The sequence below is a fragment of the Mesocricetus auratus genome, unplaced genomic scaffold (assembly GCF_017639785.1).
Source record: "Mesocricetus auratus isolate SY011 unplaced genomic scaffold, BCM_Maur_2.0 Super-Scaffold_100676, whole genome shotgun sequence".
Taxonomy (NCBI): Eukaryota; Metazoa; Chordata; class Mammalia; order Rodentia; family Cricetidae; genus Mesocricetus; species Mesocricetus auratus.
Genome location: NW_024429266.1, coordinates 110053111 through 110069002, shown reverse-complemented (window position 1 = coordinate 110069002; position 15892 = coordinate 110053111). Strand labels below are relative to the sequence as shown.

The window sequence follows — 15892 nt, the reverse complement described above, 5'->3', positions numbered from 1 at the left end:
GGAATAATCTAGAAATGGAAGCAGCCTGCGACCAAGGGTGGAGGGCAGAGATGCCACACAACTATAACATTTTCAGGCATTCGCGGAGGACCCGAGCTATTATACCTGTGTATCTGTCAACCCTCATCCTCTTCTACAGCTCCTCCCGAAGGGTCTCTGACCCTTGCTTGTATGCCAGTAGAAAAATATATAGGTACAAGTGTGCAGAATTACACAGAGGGCATGAGGAAGACATGCCCAGACGCCACGGCTGAGGCCCACACCTCTACCTGCCCACTGGCAATGTCCAGCCACATCAGAACCAGTGTCTACCTTCAGCACCAAGTCGCCGGAGCTGAGCTAAGAGCACTCATGACCCACCAGGTGAGAGCAGTCACTGTGTGGGTGGCAAGTGCCATCAACAGGGGTGGAGGAAGAGCATAAGACAGAGACTGCCATCTTAATCTCTCCAGCTCCTGCAGAAAGCATTTTTGAGAGTCAGGAGAAGCCAGATGAAAAAATGAAGGAAAACCGGGAGCTTGGGCTGCTGGATCCAGACTGCCATCTCTTGAGGAAGCCCAGCTCTGATTGGGTAGCAACCTGGGATCCATTCCAGGAAAGATAAGGCTGCCTAGACAGCAGGAATTTGGAGGCAGTTGTAGGGGAGTCCACGAGAGCCCAAATAAAAGGATATCAAACATTTTATTAGGAAACTCTCACAAATAACAATAAGGTAAAGAAACACCATGGTCTTCTGCCCAGGGGCGCTGCAAGCTGGGATCAGATCTCCAGCTACCACACAAGAGAGCACGAGACTGCTCTCCTCTCACTTTTTAAGGAGTTACAGTCAGCAAACAAGAAGCTCCGCCTCTATTGGGCCAAATAGCCCAAGGTCATGGGTGGGGTGAATACCCACTACACCTCCCCCTTTTGTGGAAATAAGAAGGTTCTAATCCTAACATAAAACTATTACAGTAAGAACAATTTATCAAGTATTGTCCAGGAGAAACAAAGGGTAAATGACATACACAAAAATGGAACTACAACCTACAAGAATAGCATCAAGCAAGAAACACACACTAAATGTCCAGGCTATAGGTGATTGGCAGTTAATAGATTATTCCAACAGCTGTCCTATCCTGCAGACTCTAAGTCTTGTACCTAAAATATCTTAGCTAAGATATGAGAGGAGAGGCAGAGAGAAGGAAGATAGAGTGAGAAGATGCCATGTAGCTGCCAGGGAAGCAAGATACCAGGGCATCACCAGTAAGCCACGTAATGATACACAGATTAGTAGAAACGGGTTAATGTATAAGAGAAAGGGCTAGCCAGTAATAAGCCCAAGTCATCGGCCAAGCAATTACAAATATATATTAAATCTTTGAGCAGTTATCTTTTACATGGCTACAAGGACCCAATGGGCAGAGGGATACAGTCAAGGGGACCAGTAAGAACACATAAAGGCTTCCAACTACAGGAATTTCTGTCCTGTATAGTCAGGACCTCCTAACACATTCCACGTGCTCTCTGTAACATCAGCATGCCAACCTAGCAAAAATCAGCCTCCTTTCCTTCTTGTCTGTGCTGGTTGTTTTTATGTGTCTGAGTGCCGTATCTGCATGTACCACATGCAAGCAGCACCTGAGGAGATCACATGAGGGTGTCAGATCCCCTGAACTTAAGTTACAGACAACTGTGAGCCCTCCTGTGGGTGCTAGGAATTAACCCTGAGTCCTCTGGAAGAGCGGTGCATGTTCTTAATGGTTGAGCCACCCCTCAAGCTCTCCTCTGTTTCTTTTTAAGGAACTTTTTAAAAAAGGATTGATTTATTTATCACATATGCAGTGTTATGTCTGCATGTATGCCTGCATGCCAGTAGAGGGCACCAGATCTCATTATAAATGGTAGTGAGCCACCATGTGGGTGCTGGGAATTGAACTCAGGACCTCTAGAAGAGCAACCAGTGCTCTTAACCTCTGAGCCATCTCTCCAGCCCTTTAAGGAACTTTTATTGAAGGGAGAAAGAATAACAGGTCATGGATGCCCACTTTTTGCTGGAATCTGACACAAGTGTTACCGACTAGCCTCATACAGCTCCATCCTTCCAGACTGGCGCCTGCACACAGGCTCAGAGACCACACCTGCATATGCACAGCTCCTCTGGCTCTGACAGTCTGTTTTCTCCCTTGGGTGACAAACTACTTCAGGACTTTCCAGGGGGTGTGGGAACGCCCTTCTTTACACTTTTTATTTTGAAGTAGTGTTCCTTTCAGTGACCTCCTTTGGCCTTGGTCTTGAATTCACTCTGTAACACACGTAGGCCTTGAACTTGGCAATATTCCTGACTCTGCCTCTTCAGCTGGGTTTACAGGCTGTACTGCCAGGCCCCATTCACCATGGTCTATTAAATGTATAGTAGCATTATATGATCTGTCTCTCTCTCACACACACACAGATAGATAGATAGATAGATAGATAGATAGATAGATAGATAGATAGATAGATAGATAGATGATAGATTTTACAATGTAAAATGTATACTTTAGAAATAACTAAACCCTCCTGGCCTCTGTTGCATTGTATCTGCTTCTGGAGGTCATGCCTCGATGCTGGTGACTGTTGATGACTGCTGACTGGTCAGGGTGGTGGCTGTGGAAGGCTGGGGTGGTCAATGTGACTTTTTATCTTTAATACGCTACATCTGTCCACTCCTTCCTTCATGGGATTTCCTGTAGTTTGCAACACATTTCTCTCAAAACTGGAGTAATCCCCTCCAGACCTGTTGCCACTTCTCAACTAAGTTTATGTGGTATTGTGATTCCTGTATTGTCACTTTGTCACAGGAGTGGATACCTTCTCAAGAAACCTCCTTCCTGCAGACTGAGGAGATGGTTTGACATAAAAATGTAAAGATCCAAGTTTGGATTTCCAGAAACTATATAAAAAGTCAAGCCTGGGCTGGGGAGATGGTTCAGTGGATAAAACATTTGCATTGAAAGCCTGACAATAAGAGTTCAAATCCCTAGCACTCACTTAGGAAAACAATTGGAGGCAACAACTACCCATAGTCCCAGCACTCAGGAGGCAGAGACAGGAAATTCCCCGGGGAAGCAAAGCACACTGGCCTACACCAACATGCTCCAGGTTCAGCATGACATGCCGCCTCAATAAAAAGCGGAGAATTCTCAAAGAAGACTCCTGATGTCAACCTTTGGCACACATCATTTAAAAGGTCTTTTTAAAAGTCAACTATATGTAGGATTTATATAATTTTTAAATTTTTAAGAGATGCCCTCCTGTGGTCACCCCTAAGCCCAGCTCCTCAGCTCTCCACATGTTATCCAGACAGCAGTGACCCACGAGTCTTTTGACCCCAGGTCAAGCTTGCCTACTGTCTCAAAACCTGCAGCTTCCCCCTCCCCTGTGGGCTGTAACTGCCTTGCAAGTGTCTGCTAGCACAGAGCCCCCTTTCTGGAGGACCGGACACCTTCTGAGGCATGGAGAATGGCAGGTCCCTTTCGGAAAGTTGTCAGCTCCCTTTGCTCAGGTCCACTGGAGGAGCCTCTGCCCCCCACAGCGACCACAGCGACAGCCCTACAGATGGACTTTTCATGAGAACGAGGAGTCAGAATGCCTCCCTGCTCCGGGGCTGCGCTGTGGCCACAGACGTGGAAACATGACCCTGTGTGAGCTCTGCCTACAGTATTGTCAGCGTTTTGTTATCTACCGAGTTTGAACTTTGTTTCACCTGAAGACACTTACTCAAGAATATATTTATTGTAGGTGGGACATGCTCCCCCATTCTCTTCCACCCTCTCCTTTCTCACCCCCCCGTTTGTTCCCCAGACAGTTTCACTTTAACTTCCCCATCATAGATACATACATGATGCTATAGACAGACAGTCTAGGAGTGAACCGTGATATTTGTCTCCCCGTGGCTGACTTAACTCACTTAATTTGGCAGTCTCCAGTTGTGTCCATTTTCCTGCAGATGACATGCCTTTATTCTTATCTGTGAAAAAAAAATCCATTGTGCGTGATATTCTTTTTGTACATTTTAAATTTTATTTATTTCTTAATTTAGTTGGTTTCCGGGATGGTGGGGGCCACATATGTTTGCCAGGGTACATGTGTGAAAATCAGAGGTCACTTTTTGGGAGTCGATTATGGGTGGTGTTGCAATAAATTTCAACGTGCCACAGCAACATTTTGAAGGAGAATCTTTCTCAAGGGAACTCTTTGAGCAGTAGCCATGTTAGTCACATGGTAAGCAGACGTGGGTGTGGTCCTCCAGACTCCGTTGTTCCACTAGCAGAGAGAGAACAGGCAAGTCGATCCATGACTCCTAAGAACCATGGTGGCTCCTGACAAGCATCCCTTTTCTTCTCCAGGCATTGGCTTCTCTCCAGCTATGAATGTCCTCAGGAGGGTCTTCATCCAATGAAAGGTCTACTCTACAGGGAAGCATTCCATTGAGTGTCACCTCTTCAACTACCCTCTGTCAGCTTCCTCAGCTTCACGGCCTCTCCGACCTAGACAGAGTAGCGTAGGAAGCCTGTCTGGGTCAGGCGGAGGGAAAGCTGAGGCGGGTTTGATCGCTCCAATGTGACTCCACATCGGCAGCATGGCTGTTGACTTTCTTATCGCTAGTGTGCTCAATGGAGCGGCACTTGCAATTTCCTTCCAGGAGGTTTCTTCAGCACTCAGAACTTGGTTAGTTACTCAGTGCAAGAGGCCTTGCTTTAGACGGACCTCAGCCTTCTTGCCTGAATCCAGTCATTTCAATTTTCTGTTTAACCTGAAAGGCTCGTCCTTGCACTTGGGACATTTAGAAGCTAATAACCACACAATTATTAACTGGCCAAATTTCAATATTGTCTTAGAAAATAGCAAGGTCAGGACCAGAGAGATGGTTCAGCTTTACCACGGAGCCAGATGACCTGAATTCAACTACCAGAAAATACGTGATAGAAAGAGATAATAGGCTCCCTCAAGTTGTCCTCTGTCTTCCACACGCATGCCATGGCATGGGCATTCACACACACACACACACACACACACACACACACACACACACACACACACAAGAGAGAGAGAGAGAGAGAGGGAGAAAGAGAGAGAGAGAGAGATGACAGACAGACAGATACAAATTAATGAATTCAGTTACAGGAGTAACGGAGACTGCGTATTACAGACCACCATAAGAATAAGGAATAATGCCAGGCGGTGGTGGCGCATGCCTTTAATCCCAGCACTCGGGAGGCAGAGGCAGGCGAATCTCTGTGAGTTCGAGGCCGGGCTGGACCGACAGCCTCCAAAACAATACGGAGAAACCCTGTCTCGTAAAACCAAAAAAAAAAAAAAAAAAAAAAAAAGAATAAGGAATAAGGAAACAGTATTGGTGATGGATTTCTGTATGCAGGATGCCACACACCTTATAGAAAGCTCAACACCTGTAAAGCAAGCTCTGAGGTAGCTGGTATAGAGGACTCTGCTCTTTCTGCCGCATCCTCCTGGCCCCAAGCATGGAGTCCCTTGGGGCAAAAAGAATGGATACTTTGGTTTGGGAAGACAGCTAAGTCAGTAGAGTACTTTCTTTGCAAACATGAGGACCTGAGTTCAGTCCCTGACACCCACATGAGCGTGGCATGTGCCTATAACCCTAGTCCTGGGGAGGCAGAGACAGAAGTAGTCCTGGGCTCATTAGCCAGTGGGCTTAGCTGAATCAGTGAGCTTCAGGCCGCTGAGAGACCTTGTCTCAGAAAACAAGGTAGAGCCAGGTAGTGGTCGTGCACACCTTTAATGCCAGATATTGCACCACAGCAATTAGAAAAATGACACAAGGAACACAGCTTGCCCCCTGACTGCCCATGCAGACGATGCTCTTCCCCCGTGTGGCCCTGTACAACATGCACTGCTCTTCTTTCTGGGCTTTGGCTACAGCTGTCATGCCATCTGCTTGCTACCATGAGGACATTTTGTTACCTCAGAGTGTACCCCTCTCTCACCAGTAAGAAACTATGGAAGTAGTCTAAGTGGCTTTGGGAGTCGCAAAGGACACCCTTCACATGTTTTATCACCAGTGCTCCCAAGACCAGAAGGACCAAGGGGTCTCTGATCTTTGGTTCCCAAATGTGTTGTTTCCCCAGTGTGAACAATGAACATCCTACCATTTGTTTCCTGGATGGTTACGGTTATTCTGACATATTGGTTGGCAACTAGGCCCAGTGATCTGAACGCTGCTATCCCTATCCATGCAGGCCTCCACATGTCTGGTTCTGATCCCAACTTTATCTTGCAGAAGTGTCTCTCCCTGCACTCAACACACAGCATTATGCATTGGCATTTCTGTGAAATTTGATGACCAGAATTTAGGGTCCTCTCTTAGCGCACCCTCATGACATTTTTTCCTCACACCCTTGAGTCTTGTTTCAAACACAGATTTTAGTCTTTAACATTTAATCCTAACAGTATCTCCGGAATTGGCAGACCCACCAACTTCACCACCAAGATGTGAAAGATTTAAAGCCCACACAAGGTTTTCCTGAGCTCAGCCATGTAGTCACTCAAAGTCACTATAGCTAGGGTGCAAGGGAAGGAGCTACTACTCCAGATGGCAGAGCTTGGAGATGCTTGTACAGGCATGCCAGTTATCTGTTGGAGGCTTCAGTTAGTTTCCAGAGGAAGGCTTTTGGAGGCCAGGAAATATGTGGAAGGTCATTGTCCCTACCGAAAGCTCCTTTGGGGGCCAATGCATGAAACTGAGGCTGTGATACCCAAACCAGAATGTTGGAAGATTCCAGAACTGTGTAAAATTTATTTTGAAAAGCCATAGGCACTGTGCAGAAACAGCCTGAGACCATCTGGACTGTGAGTATTAAAGTCATGGGGACAGGGGTTACCCCAGTTTTAGAGCCCACATCATGACCCTACCCGCCCTGAATTAGTGCTTGAATGTTGGGTTCATTTAGTTTTGCTTTGGTTCTGTCTCTTGTTCTTGCATGTTGGGAATATGCAACTCCCCCCCCACCTTACTTTACAGATGTTCACAGTTGACTTTGCTTTGGGTTTCAGAAGAGACTTTGAACTTGGGCTTTCAATGTTGAAGCTATTAAACATGATGCTGCTGGACTGAACACATTTTGTTGTAGAAGGCGGTCATGAACGTCTCAAGGTGCCAGAGGTAGAAGGCTACAGTTTAAGATGTGTTTGGTGTCTAGTGGATAGGCTGTGGACTGTGGATGGGTTGGCTTCAGTAAAGCACACTTTGGAATGTATCCAGGTTTCGGATCCTTGCTTGTTCAGACACTGACCTGACCTATAGATTAATTCCTGAACTCATGACATGCCGACACAATTGTAAGGGGTAACAAAGAGGAGGGATGACTTGGCAGGAAGCAAGTCACTGGAAGCATGTCCACGAGGCTTCTTTTGTAATCTTCTGTTTCCTGGCTGCCGTGAGTTAAGGTGCTTCAACTCCTTCCTACCAGGACAGAGGGAGCCAGGAAACCACTAGCCAAGAGAAACAATTCCTGCTTTTAAGCTGCTGCCAGGTCCTGTGATCACAGATATGGAGGAAATGATAACACATGTCTGGCATCAAAGCCCAGTCTTCGGGTAATTATGTCTCATTTAATTCATATACTGACTTGAGAACTGACAAGATCATGCTATTTATTAGGAACACTAATCGGGAACATGAAATAGGTGCCCTCACCTGTTTCAAGTTTTTAGCTATTCTGAAAATTTCATATGAATTTTATTCTTTTTAAGTGTTAACTTTCTCTTTCATGCTACCATTAGCAACTTGAAATTTTTACAGGTGAGGGCCACATATTTTTTAATATTATTTTTATTTGTAACTACCTTGGATTATTTTTCAAAACAAATTTGTCATTGATTTCTAGGGCATCTTGGTACATTATCATTTGACTTGCAAATATAAGTTTTTATTACTCTCAGGGTTCTAGTGATTTATTCTTGTGCTAGTGTTCATGTCTCCAAGACTATTAAGTAGCAGAGGTCCTGGCTGTTCCTGGCTTGGCAAAGACATCGACTCAGGGACAAGGCAGCCTTATCTTTAGGATTGGAGACACACATTTTACTTTTTAAGAAAGGATGTCTTCATTCCTATCTCTCTGAGTGCAATGAAGGTATGGCAGAGTTTTTCAAATGGTTCATGAATATTTAATTAATAGGTTTCCTGATATAGAATCACCTGGCATTTATGGTATAAACCTAGAGTGTTATGTTTTTGGTTTTGTCTTTAGGCATGTTTATTTCCTGATGCATTTGAGGGCCTCTGAGAGATCAATGTAAGTGAGATCTTTCTCAGTCACTGTTTTGACCAAACTCAGGTCCTCATGCACAAAAAAACACTTCAATAACTCAGACATTTCTCCTGCCCAATATCATATTTCTCAATGTAGTATCTGATCTCCTGTTTTCTTTAGGGTTTCTGTTGCACTGATAATCAGAATAGTAATAATGAAGTTGCCTTGTATGGACATAGAATGTAGCATGGCTGCATCTCAGTTGCAATGAGTTCATTGTGTTGCTGCTCCCACAGAGAACAGGCTAAGCTAGATGTCCACTATGGGTGCGCGCTCTCTCTCTCTCTCTCTCTCTCTCTCTCTCTCTCTCTCTCTCTCTCTCTCTCTCCCTCCCTCCCTCCCTCCCTCCCTCCCTCCCTCCCTCTCTCTCTCTCCAGCATTCATTTCTGGATAGCCAAAATCACTGAACGCAGGACATTTAAATGTTCATGTTCACATTCTCACAGTAACAAGGTATCCGCTACCCAGATGCTCAGCACATGGACAGAGGAGCAAAGCGTGGTCCACCAGCAGACTAAAGAAGGGATTCCTGAAACGAGTTGCATCAACAGACCTAGAGGACAAGAATGTCACAAAAGGAAAAACCCTGCATGATTACTTACCCACTAAATCCATATGGAGTAGAATGGCAGCTGCTGGGAGTCAGGTGTCTGGTGAAAAGGACTCTGCACCATGGAAAGCCTGCTCAGAGATGTGAAGCGATCCCTCAGAGGGCAGATCACACACGAATTTAATGACAGCCTCTGCTTCACAGTGACCTACTGTGTGCATATGTGCTTCCTCCTTTTTTTTTCCTTCTTCATCTTATGGTCTATTTTGTTTTATAAAACAAATTAATTTTGTTTATTAAAATATTTTCTTCTTGACTAAGTCCAAGGGTTTCTACAGTCGTTAGGAGTAGAAGAAAACTTGGTAAAAGTCAAACTACCATTCCTCAGCCATGACTAGGTGAGAACACCCAGGTTCTTCCTAGAGCAGAATGTATCTCTACTCACAGTGCCTCGTCTCAGTGGTCTACCCGGCAGGCAAAAGGGGTATTTTTACCAGTCTTCCCAGCAGGACTTAGAATGGCACACTCAGGAATATGTTTGGAATGGATCTCTGATCCCGTCCTCCAGCTGATGCTTGGATGCATAGCCCTGGGATGGGCCGATGGCCACAGTATAAAAATGACCTACAACTGGGCTGTGTGGGATGCAAGACTGGACAATGTCTCCTTCCTGCTCAGGTAAGTGGAGCTTCCTAAGTCCCCTCCTGTTAACTGTCAACACACAGCCTTGGTCTGACGGACAAGGCGCAGGGTTGATAAGGCATGGCTGCATGTGCACCTGCTTCATCCTCACTCTCAGCACTGGGAGATGAAGGTCTGGGTCACGTGTGACAGGCACTCCATTCTCAAGAGAGTCAAGGATCAGGTAAGAGCACTACTGTGCAGAACAGCAGTAGGCCCAGACAAGGGGAGAGCTACACGGGGTAATGAGTGGAGGCGGGAGATGACCCCGCCCAGGATGAAGCCTGGCCTATGGGGCACAACATTGTTTGGGTTCTCTCTTTGAACAGTACCCAGAAGCAGAGCAGCTTTATGATGCTTCATTCTTAAAACAGACTGGGAAACCAGATCTCTACGGAATAAAGCCAGCAGCTGCAAGGAGGGTTGGGACAAAACCGTGCTATGGCTGATGCCTCCATGTCTAGGCTCTTGAGAGCAAAGTGACAGAATATGCACTTCTTGCAAGTTGTAACAAATTACTTGTGAATGCATTAGTAGTTCTAAGGAGAGAAGAACTCCCTGACTCCAACAACACCCTGTCATCATTTGGTCAGTTCTAAGACCTACAACCCAAAGTCAGTGGAGAGCAGTTACCTGATTCCATGGTTCCACTAAGGAAACACCTGTGCTGGGGGGCAGCTCTCTCCAATCCCACCCATCCAGGGACAGTCACTGTCCAGAGCACTGGGTGGGGCAGACAGACGCAAGAGGAAGTAACACTTCAGAGCCAGGAGAACCTTTAATAATTTAATGACAGAATTTTTGGTTACAGTACAGCTCAAACACATTTTTTTTTGCTATGAGACCACACAAATGATACACAACAATACATTTTCTTTTCACCTACGCCACTACTACTTTTCACATATACAGCCTGCAAGAGTTCCCAAGTGGCTAATGCCAAGGAAAACTGGAGTAAAGCACAGCAGTGTCACTCATACGGGAAGAGCACGTGACTGGCAGAAACACGAAGACCGGCAGAAACAGTGAGGCCAGAAGAGAGCAAGGTGGTGTCTCGTGGTTTCTAAGCAGCCAGCGCACTTCCAGCAACATAGCCCGCACTCCAAGCTGCCCGCACAGCTGGGAGGCGCACACACATTAACGACGACGAGGGCCATATCAGCAAGGGCAGTACAATGGCCACACGGCCACCACTTCCAAGCGAATGAGAGCACGCTACCACTAATATTGACCCACGCCCTGGGTCCTGCAAAGGTAGAGGGGTAAAAACAAGAGAGGGGTGGTTAATGACATGCAGACCACAGCTGAGAGGCACTGGCATCTTTAGGCCCAGAGTCAAACTGCAAAAATAACAAGCAAAGGTCAGGCTCTCCAATTCAGGTTCTGGAGGAACAAATCCCATGGAAAGACCTGTCGAGGCAAAAGGGTTAGAGAAACTGGAGATGTGGCCCTGGTGCAGATATCCACAATGCTCCCTTATGCCACAGGGAGCCTGACTCAAGTGAGTATCAGTGACCACTGCAGGTGTGGAAACCACGGAAGTGGAGACAGGGAGCATGCCAACAGGAGAATCACTGGGAGGGGGACAGTGACAACACCTCAGGTGTTAACAAGAGGGGAAAAAAAAGGAGAAGGTAAGGAGGGAGCCAGAGCCCCAGCCAGGCAGGGGAGTGGATGAAAGAGTGGGAGAAGAGAACAGAGCGTCAGACACTCTGGAAGCAAAAGGAAACCACACTCCATCTCTGCTGCACCTGAAAATTAAACAGTGCAATTAAAGCCTAGGAAGGAAATCCTCACAGAGGACACTGCTCTGGATGCCACCTGTGAAAAGTAAAGAACAAGCGGTTATCTGCTCCTCAAGGGCCATCAGTGTGGGCTGGGTGCAACATGCTGTCTACAATGTGTGTGTTCTAAGACAACAGCGCAGAATGCAAAAGGTGTTAGTTCCCAAACCAGCCTCCGCGTCACTTGTCCTTAAAATGAAAAGTAATTTAGCAGAAAGTCATGTAAGAAGGTCAAGAGGTCTACTGTCTAGAGCACATTAAACTTCCAAACACAGAACACAGTAACATGCACCTGCCCATCCCACCTATAGGACATGTGAGACAAATTATACAAGGTTCTCTCTAAATCACCTGCATTTCCCCACAAACCTTTTCAAATCAGTAAACTGAACCAGGGAGAACATTTAAAACCTCTCCCTATGATAGGCCTAAGGGACAAGGAGAGAGTTTCTCAGTGAAAGTGCCTGTCCTACCAACACTCGACAGAAAGAGTTAGATGATTGGCAGTTTCTAGAAAAGTCAGGTGAGATATGTTAACAAGTACCCACCCGCTCCTGACACCTGATACCAGTAGGAGGTATACCTGGGATCCAATATGAATCAGTGGATTACTCTTGTTCTAGTACACAAAGCCATGGGTTTGTATACCTAAGAAGTTAGGCATTTTTAAATGACAAAAACTAAATAGGTTGCAAAAACCTTACAGAAAATCCTTAGGATTTAATAAGACAAGGCTAAGTGCCTTTTTGAACTTTATATTTAGGGATGTAAAAATAATACTTCCCAAACTTTAAAATACCCAAGCCATTGTTGCAGTATTATTATTAAACTTGGTAAAGTATCTAAGTCTCTCCCATAACTGAGCTAAGCTTCTAGTGGCTTCCTCTGTGGGGAGGGGTCTTGTTCTTGTCCACCCTTGGCCCCAACTGTTAGCTCCTGTGCAGAGCACCTCAAGGCCAATTGCCCTCCCAGGCCTCTTCCCCTCTGAGAAGCAGAAACAAGTGGGCATGAGAGTGAGGGTGCAAAGCTCAAGCTGGGCCCAACAAGCAGGAGGCAGAGATTAAAGGGCTCCGAGGAAGGGAGAGCAAGCGAAAGGGCCGCCCCTTGTGGCCCAGGGCTCTGGCACAGGGATATGCCACCTGACTTGCTCATTTTGTATTGGGTCAGAGGACACAGAAAAGAACCTCAGAGCACCCAATGATGACCAAGAACAGACCTCTTGGGCGAGTGAGTGCCTTTACCTATCTTCAAGTAGCATAAGGCAATGGGCTACATCAAGCTTACCTTCCCAATATTGCCATAGGAAATAAAAGACAAACAAAACAAAAACCAAAACACAAAGACAGGTCTTAAGCCTAGCACTCAAAGAAGACCCTTCACCTAGCCTATGTCACTGCAAGAGTACCTTCATGTGCCCATCTGTGAGGCCCTACACCTGAGTGAAGGAGTACCCTGGGGTCCCATCAGAGGTGTACATCAGTGACATCCCCATCCTTAAGACTCTCTCCTCGCCCACTGTCCAGTCCTCCCCCCACACCTTTTGGGTTCCCTGCCAGCTTCAATGAACAGCAAAGCCTCCTTCTACCTGCTTCAGGCAGAATGCTGCATGGGGGAAAACAACCCCTGGGTACAGGACCTAAGCTGCATCCTGATTCAAATAAACCATCCCAGACCTTTTCACATAACATGAGGACTACCCAGATGAAAATGGTTACGGAAAACCCACCTCCCATCCCATCCAGGCACGATCCTCCACGGCAAGGCATGGGCACGGGACCTGCACAAGAAGCTGCCTATTCAGATTGGGTGGGGGCCAGGGTGGGAGTTTACCTCAGAATCTTTTGGAAAAGAAAAGGTGAGATTTTTCCCCTCAAGAATATCAATATAAGGATTTAACAAATGTGGCCAAGCCAAGGGCAACACAAGGTTATGTTGAGGTAAGCAACTAAGTGAACTCACAATCATTACAGCACAAAATAAACAAGCAAAGAGAGGGAAAATTATTTGTCCCCTCCCCCTACTCTCCACCTCAGGACAGATGCAAGAGTAACTCCTTCAACCTTGTGGAATTTGTGAACAAATAATACACAGATGAGGGTTAATGTATTGACTTACTACCATCTTTATGAAAATTGAATGTACACACAACAACAATTATGAAAGTGTCTCCATTAAACTTTGATAAGACAACAACAAAAACAAAAAAAAAGAACTAACAAATAGCTAAGGGGCTGCTGTTTTGAGTTGAAAGCATTTCCAATAACGTTTGAATTTTCAAAGGTCCATATATTTACACAGTATGCTAATGCTTTTTCTCCTCGTTTGAAATGCATGATAAAGAAAGAACAGAGATAATGGTTGCAGCAGATCTTCCCCGGGTTGGGTTGGGTTCGGGTGTGGTTGACTTCACTGTGAGAAGTGCTCAGCAAGTGGGGAGCGCTCTTTCTAATTCTGCTTCTTTCACTTTCTGTGGCTCCCTCACAGAAGCTAAGCCTTAAGACTGGCGTGCCCCGCTGACAGTCCACTCCAGGTGGATTGCACCAAGGCAGAGGGAGCGGCTGTTCTAAGCAGTGCTTGGAGCTGGTCTCTCAGGACACTGCAATAAGAGAAAGCTACCTCATGTGTGCAGACAATTAAGGGACACACATGCTCCTGGGTACCTCATCACACTCAGAGTGGCCCTAAGGCCTGAGGTGAACAGTGCTGTTGATGAGGATGCTTCCATAAGTGACTCCAATGCGTCAGTGCCTATTTTTCAGACAAAAATGCAGATTTGGGTTTTAAAGGCCCAGCACTCAAAAATCACTTGAGAAGGAAGCAAACTTGTTAAACTCCTTTTACTGAGTCCTAATCCTCAAGTTCCTACATGGCCTCTACCTCATCCAACTAGAGCTAACATGTTACCAAACTCACCAATTTAGTGAACTATCTATCGACAACCCCTGTGTCTAAGAGAAATGCGTGAGAGTGCAGTGGGGCCACCAGTTGATGGATTGGATGGTAAAGACACAGCAGGGCTGACCCCCAGCGCAGCCTGTCAGGGGAAGGCAAACGCTCTGTGCTCACAAGTGGCACCATAGCCACAAGGTCTTCTAAGACCTCCTATGAATGCCTTGCCCTAATTGCCTGGATCCCTAACAAGAATTATATTGCCCCAGTGCTACTTGCCAGCACATAGTGTCATCTCAGAAATGGTCCTATGTAGTTTCACAGGGCCTGGAATACCATTCTCCAGGTATAACATTGGCAACTTAATTGAAAACGTAACATAACCTGCACCTACTCCTCATTATCCAGTGACAGTAAGTGACAACAGACTCCTGTCTCCCTCAATACTATTAAGTTATGTAAGTAAGATAAAATTACAGGTATAAAATACAACTAAAAAGTCCTGAGTGTGTCCTAGTGTCATTGCCCATGGTAGAGTACGTCCCGAACATTGAAGCGTTCATGGGGGAAACATCATAAGGCACTGTGTTCAGTGTCTGCCCAGCATGGACTTCCATGGGATGCTTTGTAGAAAGTGAGTCTCACCTGCTGGAATTGACCAACATGACTACTGTGGACAGACACACTTTTCTTGGAGAGCATCAGCCCTGATGAGAAATCCACCCCTTACACATGTGATAGAAGGGCAACCCAAAGGAAACTCAAAGCCTGAAGGGCAGTGAGGTAATCAAAGCAATGACAGCACACACCACAGAGCTCGGGCATTTAAAAAGCAGAGGCCTAAGTAGGTCTGACCACCCTTCCTTCATGCTGTGCCTCAACCTGTGCCAGGAAACTAAGCCAAGAGGGCTGTCTGTGGGAGGGGCTGAGCCACTGGCCATGGCTGCCTGTGCTTGCTTAGCCAGCACTGTGCCCACAAGTCTCTCCTGAAGCAGGCAGCACTTCAGAGGCGTTTACAAGAAGCAGAATCGCCACTTCCATGGCACCATTCCCAGCCACCCATCTCACACCCTGGCTTTCCAGGGCAGGTGCGTGTCAATCATAATCACCCGAACTTTTACCTATGTTTTACCAGAGCCTAAGAGGGCTTTCTGAGACCACTCCAGTTAAGCCTGGTTAAGAATTCTTTTCTAGCCTGTACTGAAGATAAGTGCAACCATTATCAAATATTCTTTGCTGTGGAAAAATCCTTGGAATTTGAGCCGGTAACATTCTTTCCTGAATCTAAGACTGTGACCAATCACACAGTAGGATCACGAAGAACAAGGTCTACATGCATTGTAAGCACTTGGAAACAAAAGAACACGAGAACAGAGTTCTTGTGAACAACAGAATTCAAAGCAATCTAACACCAGACTCCAATCCCATGTCCACCAGTTTAACTCTCTTCTGGAATCACCCTGTGGCTGGCTGGCGCGCAGACAAGTTGGCAAACTGCAGACCAGATAGACCTACACTTCTGGGGATCCTGCGCCGACCTATAGCTTCCTTGAAGAAATTCCACAGTGTGTGCAGCATGAGGTCAGATTTTCCCATTCAAGATCACTCCACTATCAGGGCCACATTTATGTGAGACAGATCGATCATGTGCCTGTGGAAATAGACAGTTAACACAG

General features: G+C 46.1%; 1 protein-coding gene across 5 annotated transcripts in view; it reads right to left on the bottom strand.

Annotated features, from left to right (window-relative positions):
* Positions 1-10316: 10316 nt before the first annotated feature.
* Positions 10317-15892, bottom strand: part of Rbm33 (RNA binding motif protein 33) — a 104904-nt gene continuing 99328 nt past the window's right edge. For all 5 annotated transcript variants that reach the window (XM_013123741.3, XM_013123743.3, XM_013123745.3 and 2 more), the window contains one exon: positions 10317-15867. In XM_013123741.3, the coding sequence (XP_012979195.1) occupies positions 15819-15867 (49 nt within the window). In that variant the 3' untranslated portion in view covers positions 10317-15818. The remainder of the gene's footprint in view (positions 15868-15892) is intronic.